This window comes from Argiope bruennichi, chromosome 11 (genome assembly GCF_947563725.1).
Source record: "Argiope bruennichi chromosome 11, qqArgBrue1.1, whole genome shotgun sequence".
In the NCBI taxonomy this organism is placed as follows: Eukaryota; Metazoa; Arthropoda; class Arachnida; order Araneae; family Araneidae; genus Argiope; species Argiope bruennichi.
The window spans coordinates 13,731,188-13,758,262 of NC_079161.1; the positions used below are offsets into that span (position 1 = coordinate 13,731,188).

The window sequence follows — 27,075 nt, forward strand, 5'->3', positions numbered from 1 at the left end:
TAGTTTGCAAAGATTTAAGATTTGCTGCAAATATTGTATACTAGCCGCCTTTGGCGACCAGCTGGTTCGCCAATCTTAATGTTCATTTAAATTTTAATAATTAAATATTTTATGTAATTCCTACTTTAATAGATTCTTCATCAAAATATTTTAAAACTTCAAATTTTGATAGTCATATAATTCACTCATAATATTTTAAAGGCCTTCAGTCATAACGCAATCTGTATCTCTCTCATTTTCTGTTAGCTCCCGTAGAATTTATGCTTTAAATTAAAGTGGAAAGAATGAATCTGCAATTAATATAATAATATTTTTTACTGAAACAAAGCATTTTTTTTTTTTGTAATATGATTACTGATAACAGAGTCATTGAGCATTTCAACTTTATGGGCACAAAAGAATATCTTCCTTAATTTATGTAATATCTCAAAAACTATTCAACAACATTTTCTCAGATTCATCATGAACAGATCGATTCATTAACAATGTTTCATTTTAAATGTATCAAACACTAAGAAAATAAAACGAATCGTTTAAAATAATCGGTCGAAAACAAGTTTAAAAAAACTACTTAAAAAACGATGTACATAAAACTATAAGCATATACAAAAAATATATAACTGACATAAATATAATTTACTTACAAAAGCATGCAACTAACCTAAAAATAATTTAAATCATCCGTTGATAATGGTTGTCCTCGCAACAATCAGAACACAATGCGCATGCGTGAATTTTCTTCGCCAGTTACGGTAACGCAAATGCGTGAATTTTTCTAGGCCAGTTGGGGTAACGCTTGCAGATTATGTTATACATTTTTAATTTCCTTTATTCTGTGTTATTTTAATTCAAAAGTGCTTCAGAATGAATCTGAAAGATTGATTCATTAACAATGTTTAGTTTTAAATGCATCAAACATTAAAAAAATAAACAGAATCGTTTGAAATAATCGGCCGAAAAATGTTAACCCTAGCCTCATTACTGAGTAAACACTAAGAAAGACACTCATTATGAGTAAGGCTTCAGAAAAAAAACTGAAGCCTTACTCATTTGGCGGTGCGAAAAATGGAAAGCTTTTTTGGCGGGAAAGTTAGTTTTTAATTAATAATTAAAATTCTAATTAAAAATTCAAAAAAGGGGACCCCAGGTGCACATTCCTGACCTCTAATGTATACATGTACCAAATCTGGTAGCTGTAGGTCAAATGGCCTGGCCTGTAGAACGCCAACACACACACATTGAGCTTTATATAAGTATAGATAGCACCACAAAATTTAACCGTTCCTAATAAAATGTTATAATCCATTTTTGTCACTTGATTCAGATGTTTTTTTTTATTATTATATTATCTTGAAATCTTTCCATTTAAATACTCGTAACTCCCTTCATTTGAACTATCTTTCAGAGTTCATGTTTACTTTACTGTATCGAAATATACCTATAGAAATCTGAATGCCAGATTTTGGAGATTCCCCTCCTTCAGACCTCTGAGTCCAAAAAATTCATTCTTGGAATTGTTTAAAATGTTTATTTATCAATATTGTTACGAATCTGTGATGCGGCTTTCCAGCATAGTTGGTTCCATAGGAGGTCCCAGAACTTGGCGACCATTTGGCGACTTTGGCGCCAAAATAGATTATACCCGAAACATCGAGAATTTTCCCGATCCGTCAAGTAGGAACGGAGATACGCCTCGCACTTTCCTGATGGGTTGATAGGCGTCTAGCCCCGCCTCCTGAGACCTATAAAAGGAGCTGCAGCTGCCGGGGAGTAGTGGTGAATTGGGTTGCGAACCAGTGGAGTCGAAGAGTAGTCGGAAGCGAAAGAGTAGTCGTCGTGGTGAACCAGATCGGAGTCGTAGTGGTGAACCGGTGATGAATTGAGTCGTGAACCGAACGGTGAATTGAGTTGTGGACCAGTGGAGTCGGAACCGACGGTAAGGAACTGGCCTTCCAGAGATAAGCGGAGTAGCGGCGGAGTGAAGCTAGTGCTGAACTAAGCTATGTGCTACTGTCTGCAGTAGAGTCTGTTGTATGCTGCACGTCTCGGCTGAAGATAACCGTCTTCTGTGCTGTATATAGTTGTCTTCTTTGTGCTGTCCAGTGTGTCTTCGTGTAAATAAACGACGTTGTTTTATTTTCTACTGCCGCCTGGTGATTGAGTGTTCTCCACACCATATAACATCCACTATCCAAACGAACCCGGGGAAATTTCGTAACAATATGATAACTGAAAGCTGCTTTAGCTGGATGCATGAAATGTGGTATGCAGTCTTAACATCAAATTTATAATTGTCTTAGCATCAAATGTTAAAATGAAATTTTGAATGAAAACTGTTTGGCTGAGTACAAGTGAATATGATAATTACAAAACTTAAAATGTTAAATGGGGAAAACTTTGAAACACATTTTAGCAGATAGAATGTAGTTATATATTGTCCTGCATAGCATTTTTACTACTTGTGCACAAAATTATTGATTCGTACTCTTAAAATTAAATACTAAAAGGAAGTCGTATATTACCATGCAAGTTCCATTTCCTGCAAATGTTCACATTCTTTAGTGAATGTCGGAATGCATTAAGCAATCGGTAAAAAAACCGAATATTTGCTAATTATAATTATTTCTCATTTAGTCGGATAAATATCAAAATTCAACCTATACATTAATGGTGAATATTTTTTTAATGTTAGAGAAAAATGCAATTCTTAAAACCATTTTATTTTTTATTGTTAGAACGTGTTAGGATGAATGTTAAATTAGGAAGAAACTTAAGTAACAGTGCTAACTGTTAAACCTAAAGCGAAAAGTATATTTCAAATAAGAAAAGAAAATAATACCAAAAATAAATTTAAATAGAAATCATGCGACTAACGTTATACAATTTTTTCCCCGCAATAATTCAAACAGTTATAACGCTTTGAATTGCATAACACTCCAGTATTGTTACAACTGCATTGGGTCGAGAAACACTTCCTTTTCCCATAATAGCGCTCATAGTACTACTCGAATTTGTTACATAGAATTTAATTTTGGATATAAATTACATTGCATATCGTTAATTACTTAATTTCAATGAAAGTTTATTGTTAGTTTGATTTTAGTCTCTTATTTTGAATGCACAGTTGGTTTTCGGTTTAAAAGTTTATTAGTATATGCAGTTATTTAAGTTTTCTCCTATTTTGACATACATCAGAAAATATTCTAATACTAAAATATTAGTAAGTTATTCAAGTTTAGTAATAAGGACGACTTTTGCGCCACATATATTAGTTATATAACTTTAACTGTCAAAATTTTATCTCAACCATTTTAAAGAATTTAACTGTATAAAAACTATTTTTGAACCTGTTTAAATTTCTAAAATTAGTATTTCAGAAATATCAGTTTTATTACCATAGAGTTTTTCTTAATATTAAATAAATTTAAAATTTTTATGTGATTTCTTTGTTTGACATACTGATTTCTACATCCACATTGTGACAACGTTAAAAACATTTTTCAAAACGTCTTTATAACGATAATAAACAATAAGATAAGAACAATATAAAAACAGACTAATCAAACATAAAATATTCTCCTGCTAAAGTGCTTTGTATTAAAGTCTCAAATCTCTCTCTCTTTTTCTCCTTTGCTGTAGAGTTATGAAATAATGACAGAGACTATAAAAAAAAATCTAAGAAATTCAAGACTGCAGAATGGAAGACGATCGTTGTTTTCACTAAACCATATATATATATATATATATATATATATATATATATATATATATATATATATATATATATATATATATATATATATATATATACTGTTACAAATCTGTAATTTTGCTATCCGGCACGGCGTGCTGAGCTTAGTGACCATTTGGCGAGTTGGCGATGAATTTGGCGAGTTTGGAGACTGAATGGATAACACCAGAAAGTTCGAGAAGTTTCATGATCCATCCAGTAATAACAGAGATACACCCAGGTACGCCCTGATTGGTCTGAAGTTTCTAGTCCCGCCTCCCGGAGCTATAAAAGACAGACCTCTGAAGCTGGAGAAGGAGTGTGTGTATCGGCGGAAATTGTGTGTGTGAGAGTGGTCGTAGTCGCCGACGAGTAAAAAGACTAGAGGATTAGCAAGCAAGCAAGTTGCTGAACTATTAGAGATTAAATGCATTACGATTGATCAACGGTATTTTGCTGTATAGAAAAATTTTCGTAACAATACATATAATATACTGACAAAACTTACGCCAAAATGACTCAAAGTATCATGCCCTGCAGTGTTTCTCACTAAGCCGAGGAAATATGGCAAAAAATGTCAAATATAGATAAGGATGCCTACACTCTATAATACTTCATCTCACGTTTTCAAAATATTTGTTGTCCTTAGAAAGAAGTATAAAATTAAAAATGTTAGCTATTTTTTTATTATTTTTTTCTCATATACGAAGCATACAAAGTGGTTGTAAATATTGTTATGGAACCTCAACACTACTAGTAAGTCCGTAAATTCACCGGGTTCACTTGTAGTGGGTATGTGGTGTGAAAACAATCAGCAGACCACAATAACGAACGACGACGACGTTTATTAAACACGAAGACGTCGAATACACAGACGACAAATATGCAGGACAGCACACAGCAGCACACTACAGAAACAGTAGCCCACATGTAGTAATCAACCACAGTTGCAATCAAAACGCGGCCAGACAGAATTCAGTAGGAGAGGGGATCTTCAGAGCTTCGTTCTAAGGTCTCTCCAAACGGCTGAAATTCTCCACTGTTTCCTCGCTTTAACTTTATCCAACTGCCGACTGACTACTACACGACTGGCTACTCCTTACAAGACTCGATGTGGCTTCCACAATAAACACCACAACTCGGCACACAGTTCAGTTCAGCACTCGCTTGAGCTCCACACAATGCTGGATTATTCCGCCGTTGCTTCGTTATACTCTCGACGACTCCTTTCAAGACTACAACTCCGACGATTCATTGCAGCTTGAGATTGAAGCCCTTTTATAGTTCTCGGGAGGTGGGCCGAGAAACTTCTGGGCCAATCAGGCGTATCTCAGTTCCTAATGGATGGACTGTTAAAATTCTCGAAGTTTCAAGCATTATCTATTTTGTCACCAAATTCATCACCAAATCCTCGCCAAGTTTGTCGCCAAGCTCTGGGATTACTTGCTCGGCACCTGAGCAGCATCCAATGCAGATGATTGTAAATCTGTCTTTCCAGTGATAGAACTAACCGTGCTGGGAAGCAACATTGCATGTTTGTAACAATAATGTAATCGTCAAAAAAATTCGAATTCGAGTTTATCTAAGTATCAGTCTTCCCTCAGACCGAAAAATATATTTTCTAATCACATCTGTGAGCACTAAAAATAAAAAAATTCTTTGAGCTAAAAGTATGAAATTTGATTTATATGGTATGTTTCCCCAACAAATTTGTAATCAAATTTAAGAAAATCTATGTACATAAAGTCTGTATTTCCGAACAAGTGACTACGATAGCTAAATAAGCAAGGGTGATGTTTCCACAACTTCCTTGCAGGCGGTCTAATAAATGTGTAATCCAAATGTATACCCAGAGATATAATTTCGTTTGAGAGTTTTATGCCTAGTATTATACACCGAACGACTTCTTATAACTATTCGTAACGACTATAAATCAGAATACGCCAATTTTTGACAGATTTTCCACGATCGATTGAAGTCAAAATTTGAACTACAATTTTAATAATAAGATAACATACAAAATTTCTTTTATTTAAATCATTGTGTTCAGGATACAGGATAAATGACAAATCGACAGGCAGTCAACCCGTGAACAGATTTGGTTCAAAATTAGCTATGGAATTACTCTTTGCATGATAAAACTATCTATCAAATTTTATCTATTTTGCTGTTAACGTTTTGTAGTTATTAAGTTTATTTATATTCAGAAAGACTTTCTCTAATTGGATTTCATTCAAATTTTGATAGAATTCTACAAATTTAGTGTAAATATCACATACCATATTTCATCCATCTAGCTCAAAAAGTTTTTGAGTTATATTCACAGACTGACAGACATAATTCCAAAAATGTATTTTTCCAAATCAAGAAAGTTTCTCAAAATTCATTCAAATCTCGATCTTGTCGTCAATAACAATACTTTCTCTTTATGTACTTTATCTATACTTATAATAAAGCTCAATGTGTGTGTGTGTGTGTGTGTTGGCGCTCTACAGGCCAGGTCATTTGACATACAGTTTTAAATTTGGTACATGTATACCTTAGAGGTCGGGAATGTGCACCTGGGGTCCCTTTTTTGAAATTTTAATTAGAATTTTAATTATTAATTAAAAACTAATTTTCCCGTCAAAAAATCTTCCATTTTCCACACCGCCAACTTTTCCGCCAAAAAAAAATCTTCCATGTTCCCCACCGCCAAATGAGTAAGGCTTCAGTTTCTTTTTTCTCCCAACAGTAATGAGGCTAGGGTTAATATTTTTCGGCGGATTATTTTAAACGATTCTGTTTATTTTCTTAATTTTTTATGCATTTAAAATGAAACATTGTTAATTAATCCATGTTTCAGATTCATTCTGAAATACTTTTGAATTAAAATAACACAGAATAAAGGAAATTAAAAATGTATAATCTGCATAGCGTTACCCCAACTGGCGTAGAAAAATTCACGCATTTGCGTTACCTAACTGGCGAAGAAAACTCACGCATGCACATTGTTCTGACTGTTGTCATGACAACCACTTTCAACGGATGATTTAAATTATTTTTAGGTTAGTTGCATGTAAGTAAATTGTATTTATGTCAGTTATATATTTTTTGTATATGCTTATAGTTTTAAGTACATCGTTTTTTAAGTAGTTTTTATAAACCTGTTTTCGACCGATTATTTTAAACGATTCATTTTATTATTTTAGTGTTTGATGCATTTAAAATGAAACATTGTTCATTAATCGATCTGTTCATGATGAATCTGAGAAAATGTTGTTGACAAATTCTTGAGATAGTACATAAATTAAGAAAGATATTCTTTAGTGCCCATAAAGTTTAAACGCTCAGTGACTCTATTATCAGTAATCATATTATTAAAAACAAAGCTTTGTTTCAGTAAAAAATATTATTATATTAATTGCAAATGAATCATTTACACTTTAATTTAAAGCATAAATTCTACGAGGGGTAACAGAAAATGAGAGAGATACATATCACGTTATGACTGAAGACCTTTATAATATTATGAGTGAATTATATGACTATCAAAATTTGAAGTTTTAAAATATTTTGCTGAAGAATCTATTAAAGTTGGAATTGCATAAAATATTTAATTATTAAAATTTTAACGAACATTAAGATTGGCGAACCGGCTGGTCGCCAAAGGCGGCTAGTATACGATAAAGTAAAAAAGTAAAACGTTTGTTATGTTTGATGTAGAGATTTAACATCAAAAATGTGGGTCATTACCAAATTTTGAATTCAGATCCTTTAAATGGCTTATGGTATGTCGGTCTGTATACTCGTATGTATATGAAAGCGAAAATTCAAAAATTCAATCTCTTTGATAAATGAAATGTGTCACTTATAGATAAATGAGTGAAATATGTGACAGATCTCATTTGACTGAAGAAGATATATTATTAAATTTTTAATTTATTATTGTTATATCGGTATGACATAAATTGAAAATAAGTAAAAATCCTTTAAAATTATATTACTATACAAAAGGTATTTTTAGCAATGATCGAGATACTGAATGCATATTAATAAATTAAAAACACGAATTACTCTTTAAAATATAAATATGACTGACATCTTTTTTTTTAAACATTCTTTCTCAATTTAATTGGACGCTACATGTAAATTTGTTCGTGTGCGATAATAAATTAAACAGTTTTTCTATTTATATTCCATTTTTCAATTTTCTCGATATTTTTCTTTCCAAAACTTGGAATGGTATCAGTTTGCAGTGAATTAAATATGTGTCAAGGTTGAATTTTTCATAGAAAAATAGTTAACATCAAAAAAAATTTTAGATGCCAACATCAGTCAATTATGTGTTTTGAAGAAATTTAAAAGGAGGCATATGTTACAGCTAACAAGCATAAATTCAAAAGAAATTGGGAAAAATTGTTTTACTTTAGTTATTTCTTTCTTTAATATTTTATTGATTTTAGAAAAGAGTTGCTTATTTCATTAATTACAAAGATAGAAATTTTTGAAATGCAAACAATTTACATATAAGTTTTTCAAAATGAAATATTTAAAAATTAATTTCATTCATCTTTATAAACTATAAATATCAAAAAAATTATGATCACAAGTTTTATTTTGAAAAGTTCACTGCATTTATTGTTACAGACTGTATCAAAAACAAATTTGAAGTAAGCATTTATTTTTATTTATAATTAATTCGTATAAAATCTTAAATAATTGCGCAATTAAAACTTAGCTTGTTTCTATTTAAAACAATATTTTTCAAATAAATTGCTATTATTTGCTTAACGTCTAAAGGAAGCAATAGTGAAAGTACTTTGCAGTTTTCATATATCTGACACCACTGCTCTTTTCCCTAATATGAGCAAATAAATGGCTGCATAAAAATAAATTATCATTCTTAAAATTTTAAGATTCTCTTTCTTTATCTAGTGCAACAAATTTGTTACAGAATTACTAAACAAACATTATAAAACAGTTTAGAAATTAAACGAAAAAATTGGTTTAACTAATTATTTTCCGCTTTAGACTAACATTTTAAGAGATACGAAAGGGAATATCGGGCTGCTAAGCAAAATAAACAGGTGTACGGTTTCTAAAATTACTTATATGTCAAAATTAGAACTTTTAAAACATTAGGTATATAACTTTGCTTCCGCTGTTCATTTTTTTTATGAAACTTTTGGCTTTATTCTTTAAAAGTGATTATCTATACATGATTCAAAGTACCTTTCGCTGCTACCTACTATTTTTCGCCCCTCTTTTGGCACTTGTCTGGTAACATCTCGAAAAACATGAGGCATCTTTAGAGGCGATACACTAACCGATCCATTTTTAGACTCATTAATAAGAGCGGAAATGTTAAACAATCGGGTGATTTGCAACCAATCAAAATAAATGGGAATCGGAAGGAGCAAGGTCTGGAAAGTAAGACAGTTGAGGTAAGATCTCTCCTTTTAACGTTTCTAAATATGTCTTGTCCGGTTTTGAGACCTGTACTCGAATATTGCCATCCTGGAGGATATTTTTGCCGTGTCTGTCTTGGTATTATAACCTTCAATGCTTGACTCAAACGCAGCACTTGCGTTTCATACGATCCCAACTGATTGTTTTAACCCGTTTAAACAGCTCATAATCTCTTAAATGGTTCCACCAAATGAAGAGCCTTGCTACCATAAATATTCGATACGAAATGTTGACCAAACGACATGTTCTGTCACCTGAAGCAGACTCACCATAAATATTTGAAAGCATTCCATGCGCCTTAGCTGCAGTTTTGTACAAATAGAATGAGGCCGGGGTGGCCTGGTGGTAAGGTCTCAGCTCGTGAGCCACAGGGTTTCAGGTTTGGGACCCGATTCCACCGAAGAACCGTCGTGTAAGCGGGTCTGGTGCACGTTAAATCATTTGAGGCCAAATGTCCTCCCGCTGGCGTGGTGTGGCAGTTTGAACAGGGGTGTTGACCTAGTCATCTGATCACGGTTCAGAATTACAAGCCCTGGTGTTGTTTCAAAACGCAACTAACAAAACTAAATTAAATCTACAAATTAAAAGGGGGTGGGAATCGAAACGTCCCACAAATGGCGAAGATTTGTCTCAGAAAAATTTGCTCGGGAATAAATTTAGGATGCAAACGCAAATTCATTAATGTGTTGCTGTCGTTCTGAGGACAGACGACCAAGAGTAATGTGTTGCTGTCGTTCTGAGGACAGACGACCAAGATTAATGTGTTGTTGTCGTTCTGAGGACAGACGACCAAGATTAATGTGTTGCTGTCGTTCTGAGGACAGACGACCAAGATTAATGTGTTGCTGTCGTTCTGAGGACAGACGACCAAGATTAATGTGTTGCTGTCGTTCTGAGGACAGACGACCAAGATTAATGTTTTGCTGTCGTTCTGAGGACAGACGACCAAGATTAATGTGTTGCTGTCGTTCTGAGGACAGACGACCAAGATTAATGTGTTGCTGTCGTTCTGAGGACAGACGACCAAGATTAATGTGTTGCTATCGTTCTGAGGACAGACGACCAAGATTAATGTGTTGCTGTCGTTCTGAGGACAGACGACCAAGATTAATGTTTTGCATTTTTTACTTGCCTATAACGACCTCCACTTACCACTTATGCCTTCTATCGAAAAATTACGGAAGCAGTGTTGTATACCTAATAAATTTTTTATTGGAGCTGTTCTCATGCAATAAACACTGCTATCCAAAAAGTGCCAAATGCGGTTACGAATTATAGATCTGATTTGCGAGACTACTAACAGTAAGTACATCAAACTTAAACTAAATCCTAACATAAACTTTTAGCAACGCCACAAAGCAGTTGATCATTTTGCCTACAGCACGAAGTTATTATAATACGATTGTTAAACTGAAATGTTTGCAATTAGAGCATTATGCGAGACGAGCCATTTAACGATTCAGTTCTAATACAGCAAACAGAATTATTGAAGTAATTTCCAAATCCTAAAAGGACAGTTCGGATATTTCCCGAACGGAATATAATGAATCGTCAAATTGTTTCCTGCAAATCTAACCAAATTAATTTCTGAAGCACTTTAGAATAAAGCACGCGTTGGCCTCTCATTCATTTCCTTTGGGCATTTGTTATTAACTTTGACACACAATGCCGGTTCAAATTTCCACAATTTCTAATGGATGATGATATTTCAAATAGGCATAAATGATGCATGCCTTCATATTTGGAGAACCCCATACTTAAAAGGGCACTGTTAATATTTAACGGCCGTATTAATTTACCGTATGGTGGGTGCTTCCTTATACAAGGTAGTTTAGGTGTTTAGTGTTTCAAGAAGAAATGTATTGAAGATTTATGCCGTTTATTTGAACATCAGAAAAACATCATCCGCTAAATCACAGCGTGAACGAAAGTATGTTTTGAATGAGCGTGGCAGACTGGACTCGTTGAAGAATAGGATTGTGTACTTCAAAGATTTTTTTTAGTTTTGAAATTTTAATTAATTAAAATTTAAGCGTGAAAAATTTTTGGCCACTAATATCATGTTATTATCATACAAAATTTATTTTTATACCAGAATAAAATTTTTTAAAAATTATCAGTTTGATTATATCAGAATTGTTGGCATGAAAAAAAAATTTGTCTTTTAGTCATCTAAAAAATAATACTTTTTGCAGTTTTTAACTATAAATATCCTTGTGGCACAAAGAATTCGTTATTTCAAAAAATTCTTAATCCCGTAAATTTCTTACATTTTTGAAAGCGAAGAAAAAATGATTATGTACTCAAATTTATAACAGGAATAAGAAAATGAAATGACATGATCGTAAATGGTAACATACTATTTGAAAACTATTAGCCGCACTTTTGCTTTTAATGGTACTGTGGTGGCAGAAAATGTCCCTCCATTAGGAAGGTAACAGAACAACAAGTAAAATAGGTGTAAAGCAATTGAAATAATACTGTAACACCTGTCAAAATTTGATGCTGCAAAATACTACTTTATCGAGAGATTCAAAATATTTTTGATTTGATCAAGTCACATATAAGCGATATAGTAAATAACCGCTATAATTATGACGATCAGATGATAGTTAAAGGCGGCTAGTATTTTTATAAAATAAAAATAATAAAGAGACATTTTCTTGAATATTGGAAAAAAACTATTAAGTTGAATAATAAATTAGTGCTAGACAGAAGTAAATGAAAATCTTAAGATTATATTAGTATTTAAGAAAATTAAAGCAACCAAGTACTTTGGTAGTTTCTGAAATGACAGGTTGTTACAGTTTTTCCATTTTCTAAATATGTGTCTCTCTGTTGATTTAAAATGAGCAATAGATTCCAAAATTAAATGGATGCAACATAGTTCACATATGTTAACTGAGCGTGAAGCGACACCGTTTTTTAAATCCCTACACATATTAGTTATTTAGACAATGTTTTCACAAATGCTAAAAAAATCATAACAATTGCAGATTTTATTATCAAACACATTTAAATTGCTACTTTCAATACGAACATTCACACAGATATATTAACTTCGCATTATTAGGATCTTTACTAACCAAACGATTCGCTAACAAGATGAAGGTCATTTACTGAACGGTGGTAACAACCGCTGTAATTCTAGTTAAGCTTAGTAGAGCTCTTTAAGCATTCACAAGCAGAGAGCAGAAATCCAATTTATTCAGTTTCAGTACTTCGTCAATATAAACTGTATTCAATTGGATGCGAGGAGTTTCTCGATTCCTTGTATATATATTTGTCCGAGTATTTTGTTGTATAATCAGTATTTGTTCTATGAAGACTTTATCTATCTGCAAAGATGATGGCAAAATGAAAGGATGTCTAGAGTTAAATCGAAACGAAAGCTGTCTTTTATGCTATTATGTTCCACAAACGACGTTAAAATGTGAAATTGGGTATTTGTTTCAAGAAATCTCGAATAAAAGTCGTTATAGTAAAGAATGGAATTTTCACATCTTTCTAAAAAAGTTTTGCCGAACATTCATTTTATTTCTCGTACTTGCATTTTGTTCTTAAATTTTAATTCATTTTTCAAACTTTCATAAATAATTGAATAAACGCGAGGGATTTTTAAACAAGGAAATATATACAGAGATATGTTATGCAACGTGGAGACTTTGAGCTTCTCTTAATTTATTTTTTAAAACCTCTATTTTATTTTTTATAATATTTTTAGCGATATTTTCTATTTATTTTGACCAGTTAACTGTTTTTCACGAGTATACTTGTCTTTACAAAAGTTTATTTGGCGTTATTACGAGTTTATTTAATGACAATTATTATATTTATATAATAATTGTTTAAATATTATATTTATATAATATACACATGCTTTTGGCAATTTAGATACGCATTTTCGGAACAGGTCGGATCAATTAACTGGTTAAAAGACAATTTATGCAATATTTGTTTTGTTGAAGGTCAGTAAAACCAATGAACGGCTTTTGTCAGAACATATTAGCAGAATTCTAGAAGTACATTAAATATAGTTTTTTTTCACAATATAATATTTATAATTTTTTACGTTTTTTTCTTACAAGAATAAAATTGATAGCATTTTAAAGAGAAAGCTATTATATAAACATTCACAAGTAATAATTTATAATTTCTGACATTTTTTTATTTTCTAAATACGCAAATACAAGGTAGGATATTACAAATATTTAATTTCATTACTAGTGCTTGTGATTTTCTTTTACACTTTAAAGGTCTTTAATGTGCTTTTCTTTTCTTCCTGCTTTTAATCTGTGTGTTTATGTGTTTTAATTTATGTGTTAATTATTTGAGATGTTAACCTATGTTATGTTAACCTATATGGTGGCATAACCTGGATACAATTCATTAAAAAATGTGTGATATTAATTAATTATCCGCTTGTAATTAGTTTAATTTTTCTAATTTCTTTTAATTTTTCTTTTATTAATTTTTTATATTGAGTTTAAGAGGATTAAAAGTAATTTATAATATATGAGTTTTGTCTTTTTTTTTCGTTGCATACGAGGTATGTAAAGAGATAAAAATTGAAGAAAAATACCGAAATTTTGGCGAATCGGCACGTTTCAAACATTCAAAAATTCGATAAGCACCTTTTTGTAATTCTCTCTACCTATAAATAGAACTTCTCTCCAAAATGCTTTGAGCTAGAAGTATAAAATTTGGTATATATTCTTATTTTCAGATTTGTAAATTTCAATCAAATTTTGAAGAAATCCGTTTAGAGGGAACTTTTCTATCAAAAATTAATATAGGCATACAATAAACATAATAAAACTGTATACCACATTTAAACTGCCTAGCTCTATGTCTTATTATATTCCCTTGCCCTGAAACAAATGGACTTCATGTAAAAGGATTTAATTCAAAATTTTACAGGAACTACAATGCAGTGATAAAACACCGCATACCAAATTTCATTCATCTAGCCCATAGCAGTTTTATCTTATTTACAGTAAGATAAATATATTTCCAAAATTGTTTTTATTTATTGGTCTCGTAGAGATCTGATGCGTAGAGATTTATAAAAGTCTCCAGCTGGATTTTTTTTTTTTTTTGACGATTTTAGTATCTTTTGTATTATTTGTATATGAAAAAGTAAAAAATCGAAAGGGCTTAAATGTGTATATCGTTTGATATGATTACAGACTGAAATTTTCTCATATAATCATTATCAGACCGCATCTAGTGCCATCTGTCTTATTCTCAGAAATTATGAAAAACTAAAACAAAAGTTTTGGAGTCGTGTTAATGATATATAGCATCAAAAATCCATTACTATTCCTATTTATATTTATATATAACTTTTTATGACGTCCGAGACTTCTCAGATAGCTTCTACGACGAAGTTGAACGCAAAACGAATTGCATTGTCTAAAAATATAAAAATCGAGATCAGATCAATTCTTGCACGAATAAACCATTTATTGATTAGAATTTTTTTAGGTGTATCATGTGAGCACGAATTTGCTAAAAAACATCATTTATTAGAATAAAAATCCAACAACAGAATTGTTCTTAAAAATAATGTTCGGAGCCCAACACAAATAATAATAAAAAGTATCTGTTTACTTCGGCAAAAAAAAAAGAAAGAAAGAAAGGCACAAAAAGATCGTGAGAGAAAATAAGATCAAGTTTCTTCATCGCTGCGTCGCATGACAGTTTTCATTTGGCTGCCACGACAATCCGCTAAAGTTTAATTCTCTGCAGATTAGGATTGCGCCAATTTCAGTCGCGCGATTAAGGTCATCGTGGCACAAACAGGAAAAGAAAATCGCAGTCTGGCATCGATTTGCAACAGCGTGTCACGCCAATGGCTCTTTTAGGTTCAAAAAAGCAAAAAGTTAAAAGAGCCCAACAAGTATTACACGTAAAAGTGAGACAATTATTCCAGTGATTGCCTCTGTCTTTTGGTGTACTTGGCGATCGGAAACACATTATTGGTGAAATTCCAACTTCTTAACCCCAATAGTTGGTAATGCTTGGGCTTTGAAAACTTGAAATCTTGTTTTTCAACTAGCTTTCATGCAAGTAACTGTTACTGGAATATACTTGTTCGATTGCAAAGCGAACTGGAGTATTAATGGGTTAGTAATGGACGGTTATCGCATGTCCTATATTTTCAAAATATTTGCTTTAAACATCACTTTTTTGCTTAAAATTTCATCTAATATTTCTCAAGTAAATATTTATTTTTACTTTTTGGTATATGAAATGTATAATGAGAAAATATTGTAATCGTCAAAAAATTTGAACTGATTTTGGCGAATTTCCAGTTTTTAGAAGTGTGGATTCTTAAAACATTTTCGGATTTATATCTGTTTGCCTAAGAGCACGACAACTCATAAACGTTTTAAGCTAGAAAAATGAGATTTGTTATATGGTCTTTACACAAAATTTACAGACTCCTGTCAAATTTTGAAAGTAATCCATTCAGAAGACATCTGTCTGCCCGACTGTCCGTATATAACTATGAAATGAAAAGTTATAATGAAAAACGTTTTGTACGCAGATTTAGCATTTAAAGAGCATTCAGCAAATCATTCAAAAATGGGTCGTCTGTCGGTCTGCAGTTGCGCAAACATGTAAACACAAAAACTCAAAAATGTAATAATATAAATAAAAGAAATTTGGTGCACATTTAATCGACCGGGAAGAAAGGCTGCTCAAAATATAGATTCAGTTTTCTGATACTTGCGTATTAACCGCAACCCACCGGTTAATCGACAAAGGGGACACTCTAATTATTGTTCACTAATGGCATGTAGTTAATTGTACACAAATAACTTTTATTAAAGGATATGCAAGAAAATTTTGAGGAGAAAACTCCTTCCTGGTTCCCATTTAACTTTACAGGTGTGATGACGTATCTAACTCGTATGTCGAATAATAGAATCTTACATTCAAACCTGCGATTAAATGACAGCAGCAATTAATATAAAAACTAATTATAAACCTTCGATAATTAGCTATTCTCACATCATGTTGTCAGTATTATATTTATCATACCAAAACACTTCGGTTGCTACACCTTAAAACAAATGAAAGTGCAATTGTTAATTGTACTTGCACAATAAATATGGAGTATTCTGATTCGTTCACTGTGCTTCATCTGCAAATCCACTATGGATTGGTCAACGTTTTGGGGGATACTTGCAAAGTGATGAAATTAATTAGTAAAATCAGTCAGAGACATTGACATTGCAAGTTTTTATTTATTTATTTTAAAATTCTCATTAGTGGACAAGAGACACTAATGACGCATCTACTAACTGTTATTTGTTATATGAAATTTTAAAAAAATTGAGGGAAACGGTATAAGGATCGGATATGGGGAATTTTGCTCATGATTTTTTTCCCTTTAGAGAATGAACAATCAAGTAATGTTTTGAGATTTTGAAAATAGGGGATATAGCGTCAGTATTTTTGTTTTCAGTTATAACAATGTTTTCGGTTTAAATGTCTCTTACTTTCTTGAAAAAACATGACGCCTTTCCTCCAATTTGATTTTTAACCAGTTAACTACTTTTGACGAGTATACTCGTCATGGAAAAAATACATTTTGCGTTATGACGAGTTTATTCGTCAGGGGTAATAAATAGTGGCAACTTGCAGTTTGAATTATGATTTTGATAAAAACTCAAACATATTCGTAAATTTCAATATATTTTTAGATCAAGTGGAAACCAAAGAAACTAATGAAGGATTATTACCCGTTAGATTACATGCTTTGCTCAATACCATCCCCTAACAGCAAATTAAAATAGTGAATTAATTTTTTATGCTTCTTTTCGTTCATATGCAACAACTGAATGTTACTTTAAATAAATAAATAAATTTTTTTATTGAAATAAAAAGTATAATTCCATTGCAACATAATTTCATGTTACACATACTCTGTGTTTGACGAGTTTACTCGTCATCGCTCAATTTTTGCGACACAATTTAGATACGCATCTCCCAAAGAGGTTAAAACAGTTAACTGATTAATACTTGTGATATGTTGCAATTTAGTTAACGGAACAAACGAAATTTTCTCTCTGCAAAAATGTTGGTATGTGTGTTTACCAAGATGTGCATTTTTATGTCAATCAGTCTCCAAGATTCAGTCATACCATGTGCCCACAATGAATCTCGCCATATCCTTGAGCGAAATAAAGAGCATTGGTAACATGAGGGGGAAAAAATAAAAATTTCTTCTAGAAGAAAATTCCCTGCACAAAATATTTTTCTCCGACCAGAAGCATATCGCCGATGTGGATCTCTTGCCACTACCCAAGACACCCACGGGGGCTACTCCTACAGGTGAAGGACTGTAATATCTTTATCAAGACCGATCAAATAAGATAGTAGCGTAACAAAACAATTCTTTTATTTACAGCCTTATATATGTACAACTTGTTCCCATTTAGATTAATATTATATACGAAATTCACATTACAGTGAAAGCTTAACATGAATTTGTTGCTATATCAAATCGAAGAAGAGACACTAAAAAGACGCTAACTGGCTGTTAGCTCTGAAAGGCTACTCCAGGGCGGTTCCAGAAATAAATCGATCTTTATCGGTTGGATTTTAACACAAAAGCCCGAATCACATGGAACTCCTCAAAATCTTCAACAATTTTTGAACATCCGAATTCTAATTCGAAGCTTTTATATTATTAATTTCGAAGCCTCTTACCTCGAAAAAAGGGAAATACCGCATTTTATTTCCATCAGACATCCACCTCTGGTTTCTCATCGCTAAACTTGAGTTCCCTATCACCCAATAGCTGCTCAGCAACGCCTCCTGAATGGTCTCAACTAGGTCGATGGAATATCTGTTCATCTTTATAGCCGACCGCCTCTTGAGCACATGATTATTATAATCAATTGACAGCTAACACCGGCTGAAGTGCACCTAGGTTTGACACTTATGACGATGGTTGCTGGTGATTGATCGTTCCGTGATGAGCTGCGAAGTCTCTTCATAAGGGAAAAATTGTTTAGCGTCTGGATGTTTTGAAGTTCCTCTCCCTTGAAAACACACTGAATCTATTTGAAACGGCAGGATATTCATCTGGATAGTAATAAATGACTAGACACAATTATTTTACTAGTGAAAAGGATCCACATCTGGCGGTCCGTCGGCGCTTAATGATGCGTGGGTAAGCGGTTGACGTTGCATCTGGTCTGAATGCCAATTACCATGAGAGGCGAAAGGGAAAATGTTACAAGGATCCCTTTCAATACACGTGGCCTTTCTATACATTATATAAAAATAATTTATTTCAATATTTTCAATCTATGTACTGTATTGTAATGCATTGATTTCAGTATCTCAGCTTCATATTCATTTCAAATAATCTCATTTACTCCTTTGGTTGCTAAATGAGTTTGCTTTTGCATTCTATTATTCACTGCATGTTCACTTATTTATTATTCTTGACATCTTTTCGTTGAGTATTTTTTTCCCTCTCTTTTCAGGAAAGCTATTCTGTGGGTTGACCGTCCGTTACCATTGTGGGTTGTTCAGGTATAGTTCAAAACTTGTCACTTTCCTATTCTCCTGTATACTGACTTTTAATATGATAATGTTTCTAGACTAACATATTGTTTGTAAATTGTGACATGCATGATGAAAGAAAATCGTTATAAAAGATCTTCAGAATAAACTATTGGTCCTAGGACTACAAAATTTAACATGCAACTGTTTCTTGAATAAGACAGAGTTTTTTAAAAATTAGATTTTTAATTAAAAATTAATAAAAGCTATTCTGTGGGTTGACCGTCCGTTACCATTGTGGGTTGTTCAGGTATAGTTCAAATCTTGTCACTTTCCTATTCTCCTGTATACTGACTTTTAATATGATAATGTTTCTAGACTAACATATTGTTTGTAAATTGTGACATGCATGATGAAAGAAAATCGTTATAAAAGATCTTCAGAATAAACTATTGGTCCTAGGACTACAAAATTTAACATGCAACTGTTTCTTGAATAAGACAGAGTTTTTTAAAAATTAGATTTTTAATTAAAAATTAATAAAAGCTATTCTGTGGGTTGACCGTCCGTTACCATTGTGGGTTGTTCAGGTATAGTTCAAAACTTGTCACTTTCCTATTCTCCTGTATACTGACTTTTAATATGATAATGTTTCTAGACTAACATATTGTTTGTAAATTGTGACATGCATGATGAAAGAAAATCGTTATAAAAGATCTTCAGAATAAACTATTGGTCCTAGGACTACAAAATTTAACATGCAACTGTTTCTTGAATAAGACAGAGTTTTTTAAAAATTAGATTTTTAATTAAAAATTAATAAAAGCTATTCTGTGGGTTGACCGTCCGTTACCATTGTGGGTTGTTCAGGTATAGTTCAGAACTTGTCACTTTCCTATTCTCCTGTATACTGACTTTTAATATGATAATGTTTCTAGACTAACATATTGTTTGTAAATTGTGACATGCATGATGAAAGAAAATCGTTATAAAAGATCTTCAGAATAAACTATTGGTCCTAGGACTACAAAATTTAACATGCAACTGTTTCTTGAATAAGACAGAGTTTTTTAAAATTTAGATTTTTAATTAAAAATTAATAAAAGCTATTCTGTGGGTTGACCGTCCGTTACCATTGTGGGTTGTTCAGGTATAGTTCAGAACTTGTCACTTTCCTATTCTCCTGTATACTGACTTTTAATATGATAATGTTTCTAGACTAACATATTGTTTGTAAATTGTGACATGCATGATGAAAGAAAATCGTTATAAAAGATCTTCAGAATAAACTATTGGTCCTAGGACTACAAAATTTAACATGCAACTGTTTCTTGAATAAGACAGAGTTTTTTAAAAATTAGATTTTTAATTAAAAATTAATAAAAGCTATTCTGTGGGTTGACCGTCCGTTACCATTGTGGGTTGTTCAGGTATAGTTCAAAACTTGTCACTTTCCTATTCTCCTGTATACTGACTTTTAATATGATAATGTTTCTAGACTAACATATTGTTTGTAAATTGTGACATGCATGATGAAAGAAAATCGTTATAAAAGATCTTCAGAATAAACTATTGGTCCTAGGACTACAAAATTTAACATGCAACTTTTTCTTGAATAAGACAGAGTTTTTTAAAAATTAGATTTTTAATTAAAAATTAATAAAAGCTATTCTGTGGGTTGACCGTCCGTTACCATTGTGGGTTGTTCAGGTATAGTTCAGAACTTGTCACTTTCCTATTCTCCTGTATACTGACTTTTAATATGATAATGTTTCTAGACTAACATATTGTTTGTAAATTGTGACATGCATGATGAAAGAAAATCGTTATAAAAGATCTTCAGAATAAACTATTGGTCCTAGGACTACAAAATTTAACATGCAACTGTTTCTTGAATAAGACAGAGTTTTTTAAAAATTAGATTTTTAATTAAAAATTAATAAAAGCTATTCTGTGGGTTGACCGTCCGTTACCATTGTGGGTTGTTCAGGTATAGTTCAAAACTTGTCACTTTCCTATTCTCCTGTATACTGACTTTTAATATGATAATGTTTCTAGACTAACATATTGTTTGTAAATTGTGACATGCATGATGAAAGAAAATCGTTATAAAAGATCTTCAGAATAAACTATTGGTCCTAGGACTACAAAATTTAACATGCAACTGTTTCTTGAATAAGACAGAGTTTTTTAAAAATTAGATTTTTAATTAAAAATTAATAAAAGCTATTCTGTGGGTTGACCGTCCGTTACCATTGTGGGTTGTTCAGGTATAGTTCAGAACTTGTCACTTTCCTATTCTCCTGTATACTGACTTTTAATATGATAATGTTTCTAGACTAACATATTGTTTGTAAATTGTGACATGCATGATGAAAGAAAATCGTTATAAAAGATCTTCAGAATAAACTATTGGTCCTAGGACTACAAAATTTAACATGCAACTGTTTCTTGAATAAGACAGAGTTTTTTAAAAATTAGATTTTTAATTAAAAATTAATAAAAGCTATTCTGTGGGTTGACCGTCCGTTACCATTGTGGGTTGTTCAGGTATAGTTCAAAACTTGTCACTTTCCTATTCTCCTGTATACTGACTTTTAATATGATAATGTTTCTAGACTAACATATTGTTTGTAAATTGTGACATGCATGATGAAAGAAAATCGTTATAAAAGATCTTCAGAATAAACTATTGGTCCTAGGACTACAAAATTTAACATGCAACTGTTTCTTGAATAAGACAGAGTTTTTTAAAAATTAGATTTTTAATTAAAAATTAATAAAAGCTATTCTGTGGGTTGACCGTCCGTTACCATTGTGGGTTGTTCAGGTATAGTTCAAAACTTGTCACTTTCCTATTCTCCTGTATACTGACTTTTAATATGATAATGTTTCTAGACTAACATATTGTTTGTAAATTGTGACATGCATGATGAAAGAAAATCGTTATAAAAGATCTTCAGAATAAACTATTGGTCCTAGGACTACAAAATTTAACATGCAACTGTTTCTTGAATAAGACAGAGTTTTTTAAAAATTAGATTTTTAATTAAAAATTAATAAAAGCTATTCTGTGGGTTGACCGTCCGTTACCATTGTGGGTTGTTCAGGTATAGTTCAAAACTTGTCACTTTCCTATTCTCCTGTATACTGACTTTTAATATGATAATGTTTCTAGACTAACATATTGTTTGTAAATTGTGACATGCATGATGAAAGAAAATCGTTATAAAAGATCTTCAGAATAAACTATTGGTCCTAGGACTACAAAATTTAACATGCAACTGTTTCTTGAATAAGACAGAGTTTTTTAAAAATTAGATTTTTAATTAAAAATTAATAAAAGCTATTCTGTGGGTTGACCGTCCGTTACCATTGTGGGTTGTTCAGGTATAGTTCAGAACTTGTCCCTTTCCTATTCTCCTGTATACTGACTTTTAATATGATAATGTTTCTAGACTAACATATTGTTTGTAAATTGTGACATGCATGATGAAAGAAAATCGTTATAAAAGATCTTCAGAATAAACTATTGGTCCTAGGACTACAAAATTTAACATGCAACTGTTTCTTGAATAAGACAGAGTTTTTTAAAAATTAGATTTTTAATTAAAAATTAATAAAAGCTATTCTGTGGGTTGACCGTCCGTTACCATTGTGGGATGTTCAGGTATAGTTCAGAACTTGTCCCTTTCCTATTCTCCTGTATACTGACTTTTAATATGATAATGTTTCTAGACTAACATATTGTTTGTAAATTGTGACATGCATGATGAAAGAAAATCGTTATAAAAGATCTTCAGAATAAACTATTGGTCCTAGGACTACAAAATTTAACATGCAACTGTTTCTTGAATAAGACAGAGTTTTTTAAAAATTAGATTTTTAATTAAAAATTAATAAAAGCTATTCTGTGGGTTGACCGTCCGTTACCATTGTGGGTTGTTCAGGTATAGTTCAAAACTTGTCACTTTCCTATTCTCCTGTATACTGACTTTTAATATGATAATGTTTCTAGACTAACATATTGTTTGTAAATTGTGACATGCATGATGAAAGAAAATCGTTATAAAAGATCTTCAGAATAAACTATTGGTCCTAGGACTACAAAATTTAACATGCAACTGTTTCTTGAATAAGACAGAGTTTTTTAAAAATTAGATTTTTAATTAAAAATTAATAAAAGCTATTCTGTGGGTTGACCGTCCGTTACCATTGTGGGTTGTTCAGGTATAGTTCAAAACTTGTCCCTTTCCTATTCTCCTGTATACTGACTTTTAATATGATAATGTTTCTAGACTAACATATTGTTTGTAAATTGTGACATGCATGATGAAAGAAAATCGTTATAAAAGATCTTCAGAATAAACTATTGGTCCTAGGACTACAAAATTTAACATGCAACTGTTTCTTGAATAAGACAGAGTTTTTTAAAAATTAGATTTTTAATTAAAAATTAATAAAAGCTATTCTGTGGGTTGACCGTCCGTTACCATTGTGGGTTGTTCAGGTATAGTTCAAAACTTGTCACTTTCCTATTCTCCTGTATACTGACTTTTAATATGATAATGTTTCTAGACTAACATATTGTTTGTAAATTGTGACATGCATGATGAAAGAAAATCGTTATAAAAGATCTTCAGAATAAACTATTGGTCCTAGGACTACAAAATTTAACATGCAACTGTTTCTTGAATAAGACAGAGTTTTTTAAAAATTAGATTTTTAATTAAAAATTAATAAAAGCTATTCTGTGGGTTGACCGTCCGTTACCATTGTGGGTTGTTCAGGTATAGTTCAGAACTTGTCACTTTCCTATTCTCCTGTATACTGACTTTTAATATGATAATGTTTCTAGACTAACATATTGTTTGTAAATTGTGACATGCATGATGAAAGAAAATCGTTATAAAAGATCTTCAGAATAAACTATTGGTCCTAGGACTACAAAATTTAACATGCAACTGTTTCTTGAATAAGACAGAGTTTTTTAAAAATTAGATTTTTAATTAAAAATTAATAAAAGCTATTCTGTGGGTTGACCGTCCGTTACCATTGTGGGTTGTTCAGGTATAGTTCAAAACTTGTCACTTTCCTATTCTCCTGTATACTGACTTTTAATATGATAATGTTTCTAGACTAACATATTGTTTGTAAATTGTGACATGCATGATGAAAGAAAATCGTTATAAAAGATCTTCAGAATAAACTATTGGTCCTAGGACTACAAAATTTAACATGCAACTGTTTCTTGAATAAGACAGAGTTTTTTAAAAATTAGATTTTTAATTAAAAATTAATAAAAGCTATTCTGTGGGTTGACCGTCCGTTACCATTGTGGGTTGTTCAGGTATAGTTCAGAACTTGTCACTTTCCTATTCTCCTGTATACTGACTTTTAATATGATAATGTTTCTAGACTAACATATTGTTTGTAAATTGTGACATGCATGATGAAAGAAAATCGTTATAAAAGATCTTCAGAATAAACTATTGGTCCTAGGACTACAAAATTTAACATGCAACTGTTTCTTGAATAAGACAGAGTTTTTTAAAAATTAGATTTTTAATTAAAAATTAATAAAAGCTATTCTGTGGGTTGACCGTCCGTTACCATTGTGGGTTGTTCAGGTATAGTTCAAAACTTGTCACTTTCCTATTCTCCTGTATACTGACTTTTAATATGATAATGTTTCTAGACTAACATATTGTTTGTAAATTGTGACATGCATGATGAAAGAAAATCGTTATAAAAGATCTTCAGAATAAACTATTGGTCCTAGGACTACAAAATTTAACATGCAACTGTTTCTTGAATAAGACAGAGTTTTTTAAAAATTAGATTTTTAATTAAAAATTAATAAAAGCTATTCTGTGGGTTGACCGTCCGTTACCATTGTGGGTTGTTCAGGTATAGTTCAAAACTTGTCCCTTTCCTATTCTCCTGTATACTGACTTTTAATATGATAATGTTTCTAGACTAACATATTGTTTGTAAATTGTGACATGCATGATGAAAGAAAATCGTTATAAAAGATCTTCAGAATAAACTATTGGTCCTAGGACTACAAAATTTAACATGCAACTGTTTCTTGAATAAGACAGAGTTTTTTAAAAATTAGATTTTTAATTAAAAATTAATAAAAGCTATTCTGTGGGTTGACCGTCCGTTACCATTGTGGGTTGTTCAGGTATAGTTCAAAACTTGTCACTTTCCTATTCTCCTGTATACTGACTTTTAATATGATAATGTTTCTAGACTAACATATTGTTTGTAAATTGTGACATGCATGATGAAAGAAAATCGTTATAAAAGATCTTCAGAATAAACTATTGGTCCTAGGACTACAAAATTTAACATGCAACTGTTTCTTGAATAAGACAGAGTTTTTTAAAAATTATATTTTTAATTAAAAATTAATAAAAGCTATTCTGTGGGTTGACCGTCCGTTACCATTGTGGGTTGTTCAGGTATAGTTCAGAACTTGTCACTTTCCTATTCTCCTGTATACTGACTTTTAATATGATAATGTTTCTAGACTAACATATTGTTTGTAAATTGTGACATGCATGATGAAAGAAAATCGTTATAAAAGATCTTCAGAATAAACTATTGGTCCTAGGACTACAAAATTTAACATGCAACTGTTTCTTGAATAAGACAGAGTTTTTTAAAAATTAGATTTTTAATTAAAAATTAATAAAAGCTATTCTGTGGGTTGACCGTCCGTTACCATTGTGGGTTGTTCAGGTATAGTTCAAAACTTGTCACATTCCTATTCTCCTGTATACTGACTTTTAATATGATAATGTTTCTAGACTAACATATTTTTTGTAAATTGTGACATGCATGATGAAAGAAAATCGTTATAAAAGATCTTCAGAATAAACTATTGGTCCTAGGACTACAAAATTTAACATGCAACTGTTTCTTGAATAAGACAGAGTTTTTTAAAAATTAGATTTTTAATTAAAAATTAATAAAAGCTATTCTGTGGGTTGACCGTCCGTTACCATTGTGGGTTGTTCAGGTATAGTTCAAAACTTGTCACTTTCCTATTCTCCTGTATACTGACTTTTAATATGATAATGTTTCTAGACTAACATATTGTTTGTAAATTGTGACATGCATGATGAAAGAAAATCGTTATAAAAGATCTTCAGAATAAACTATTGGTCCTAGGACTACAAAATTTAACATGCAACTGTTTCTTGAATAAGACAGAGTTTTTTAAAAATTAGATTTTTAATTAAAAATTAATAAAAGCTATTCTGTGGGTTGACCGTCCGTTACCATTGTGGGTTGTTCAGGTATAGTTCAGAACTTGTCCCTTTCCTATTCTCCTGTATACTGACTTTTAATATGATAATGTTTCTAGACTAACATATTGTTTGTAAATTGTGACATGCATGATGAAAGAAAATCGTTATAAAAGATCTTCAGAATAAACTATTGGTCCTAGGACTACAAAATTTAACATGCAACTGTTTCTTGAATAAGACAGAGTTTTTTAAAAATTAGATTTTTAATTAAAAATTAATAAAAGCTATTCTGTGGGTTGACCGTCCGTTACCATTGTGGGTTGTTCAGGTATAGTTCAGAACTTGTCCCTTTCCTATTCTCCTGTATACTGACTTTTAATATGATAATGTTTCTAGACTAACATATTGTTTGTAAATTGTGACATGCATGATGAAAGAAAATCGTTATAAAAGATCTTCAGAATAAACTATTGGTCCTAGGACTACAAAATTTAACATGCAACTGTTTCTTGAATAAGACAGAGTTTTTTAAAAATTAGATTTTTAATTAAAAATTAATAAAAGCTATTCTGTGGGTTGACCGTCCGTTACCATTGTGGGTTGTTCAGGTATAGTTCAAAACTTGTCCCTTTCCTATTCTCCTGTATACTGACTTTTAATATGATAATGTTTCTAGACTAACATATTGTTTGTAAATTGTGACATGCAAGATGAAAGAAAATCGTTATAAAAGATCTTCAGAATAAACTATTGGTCCTAGGACTACAAAATTTAACATGCAACTGTTTCTTGAATAAGACAGAGTTTTTTAAAAATTAGATTTTTAATTAAAAATTAATAAATGCTATTCTGTGGGTTGACCGTCCGTTACCATTGTGGGTTGTTCAGGTATAGTTCAAAACTTGTCCCTTTCCTATTCTCCTGTATACTGACTTTTAATATGATAATGTTTCTAGACTAACATATTGTTTGTAAATTGTGACATGCATGATGAAAGAAAATCGTTATAAAAGATCTTCAGAATAAACTATTGGTCCTAGGACTACAAAATTTAACATGCAACTGTTTCTTGAATAAGACAGAGTTTTTTAAAAATTAGATTTT

The 27,075-nt window shown here is 31.4% G+C and overlaps 1 protein-coding gene across 1 annotated transcript in view; it reads left to right on the forward strand.

The window, feature by feature from the left end:
- LOC129957325 (potassium channel subfamily T member 2-like) overlaps nucleotides 1-27,075 on the forward strand; it is a gene marked incomplete at its 5' end in the record, with an annotated part of 365,616 nt that overhangs the window by 205,684 nt on the left and 132,857 nt on the right. The window contains one exon of the mRNA XM_056069596.1: nucleotides 18,691-18,739. Within this exon, the coding sequence (XP_055925571.1) occupies nucleotides 18,691-18,739 (49 nt within the window). The remainder of the gene's footprint in view (nucleotides 1-18,690; nucleotides 18,740-27,075) is intronic.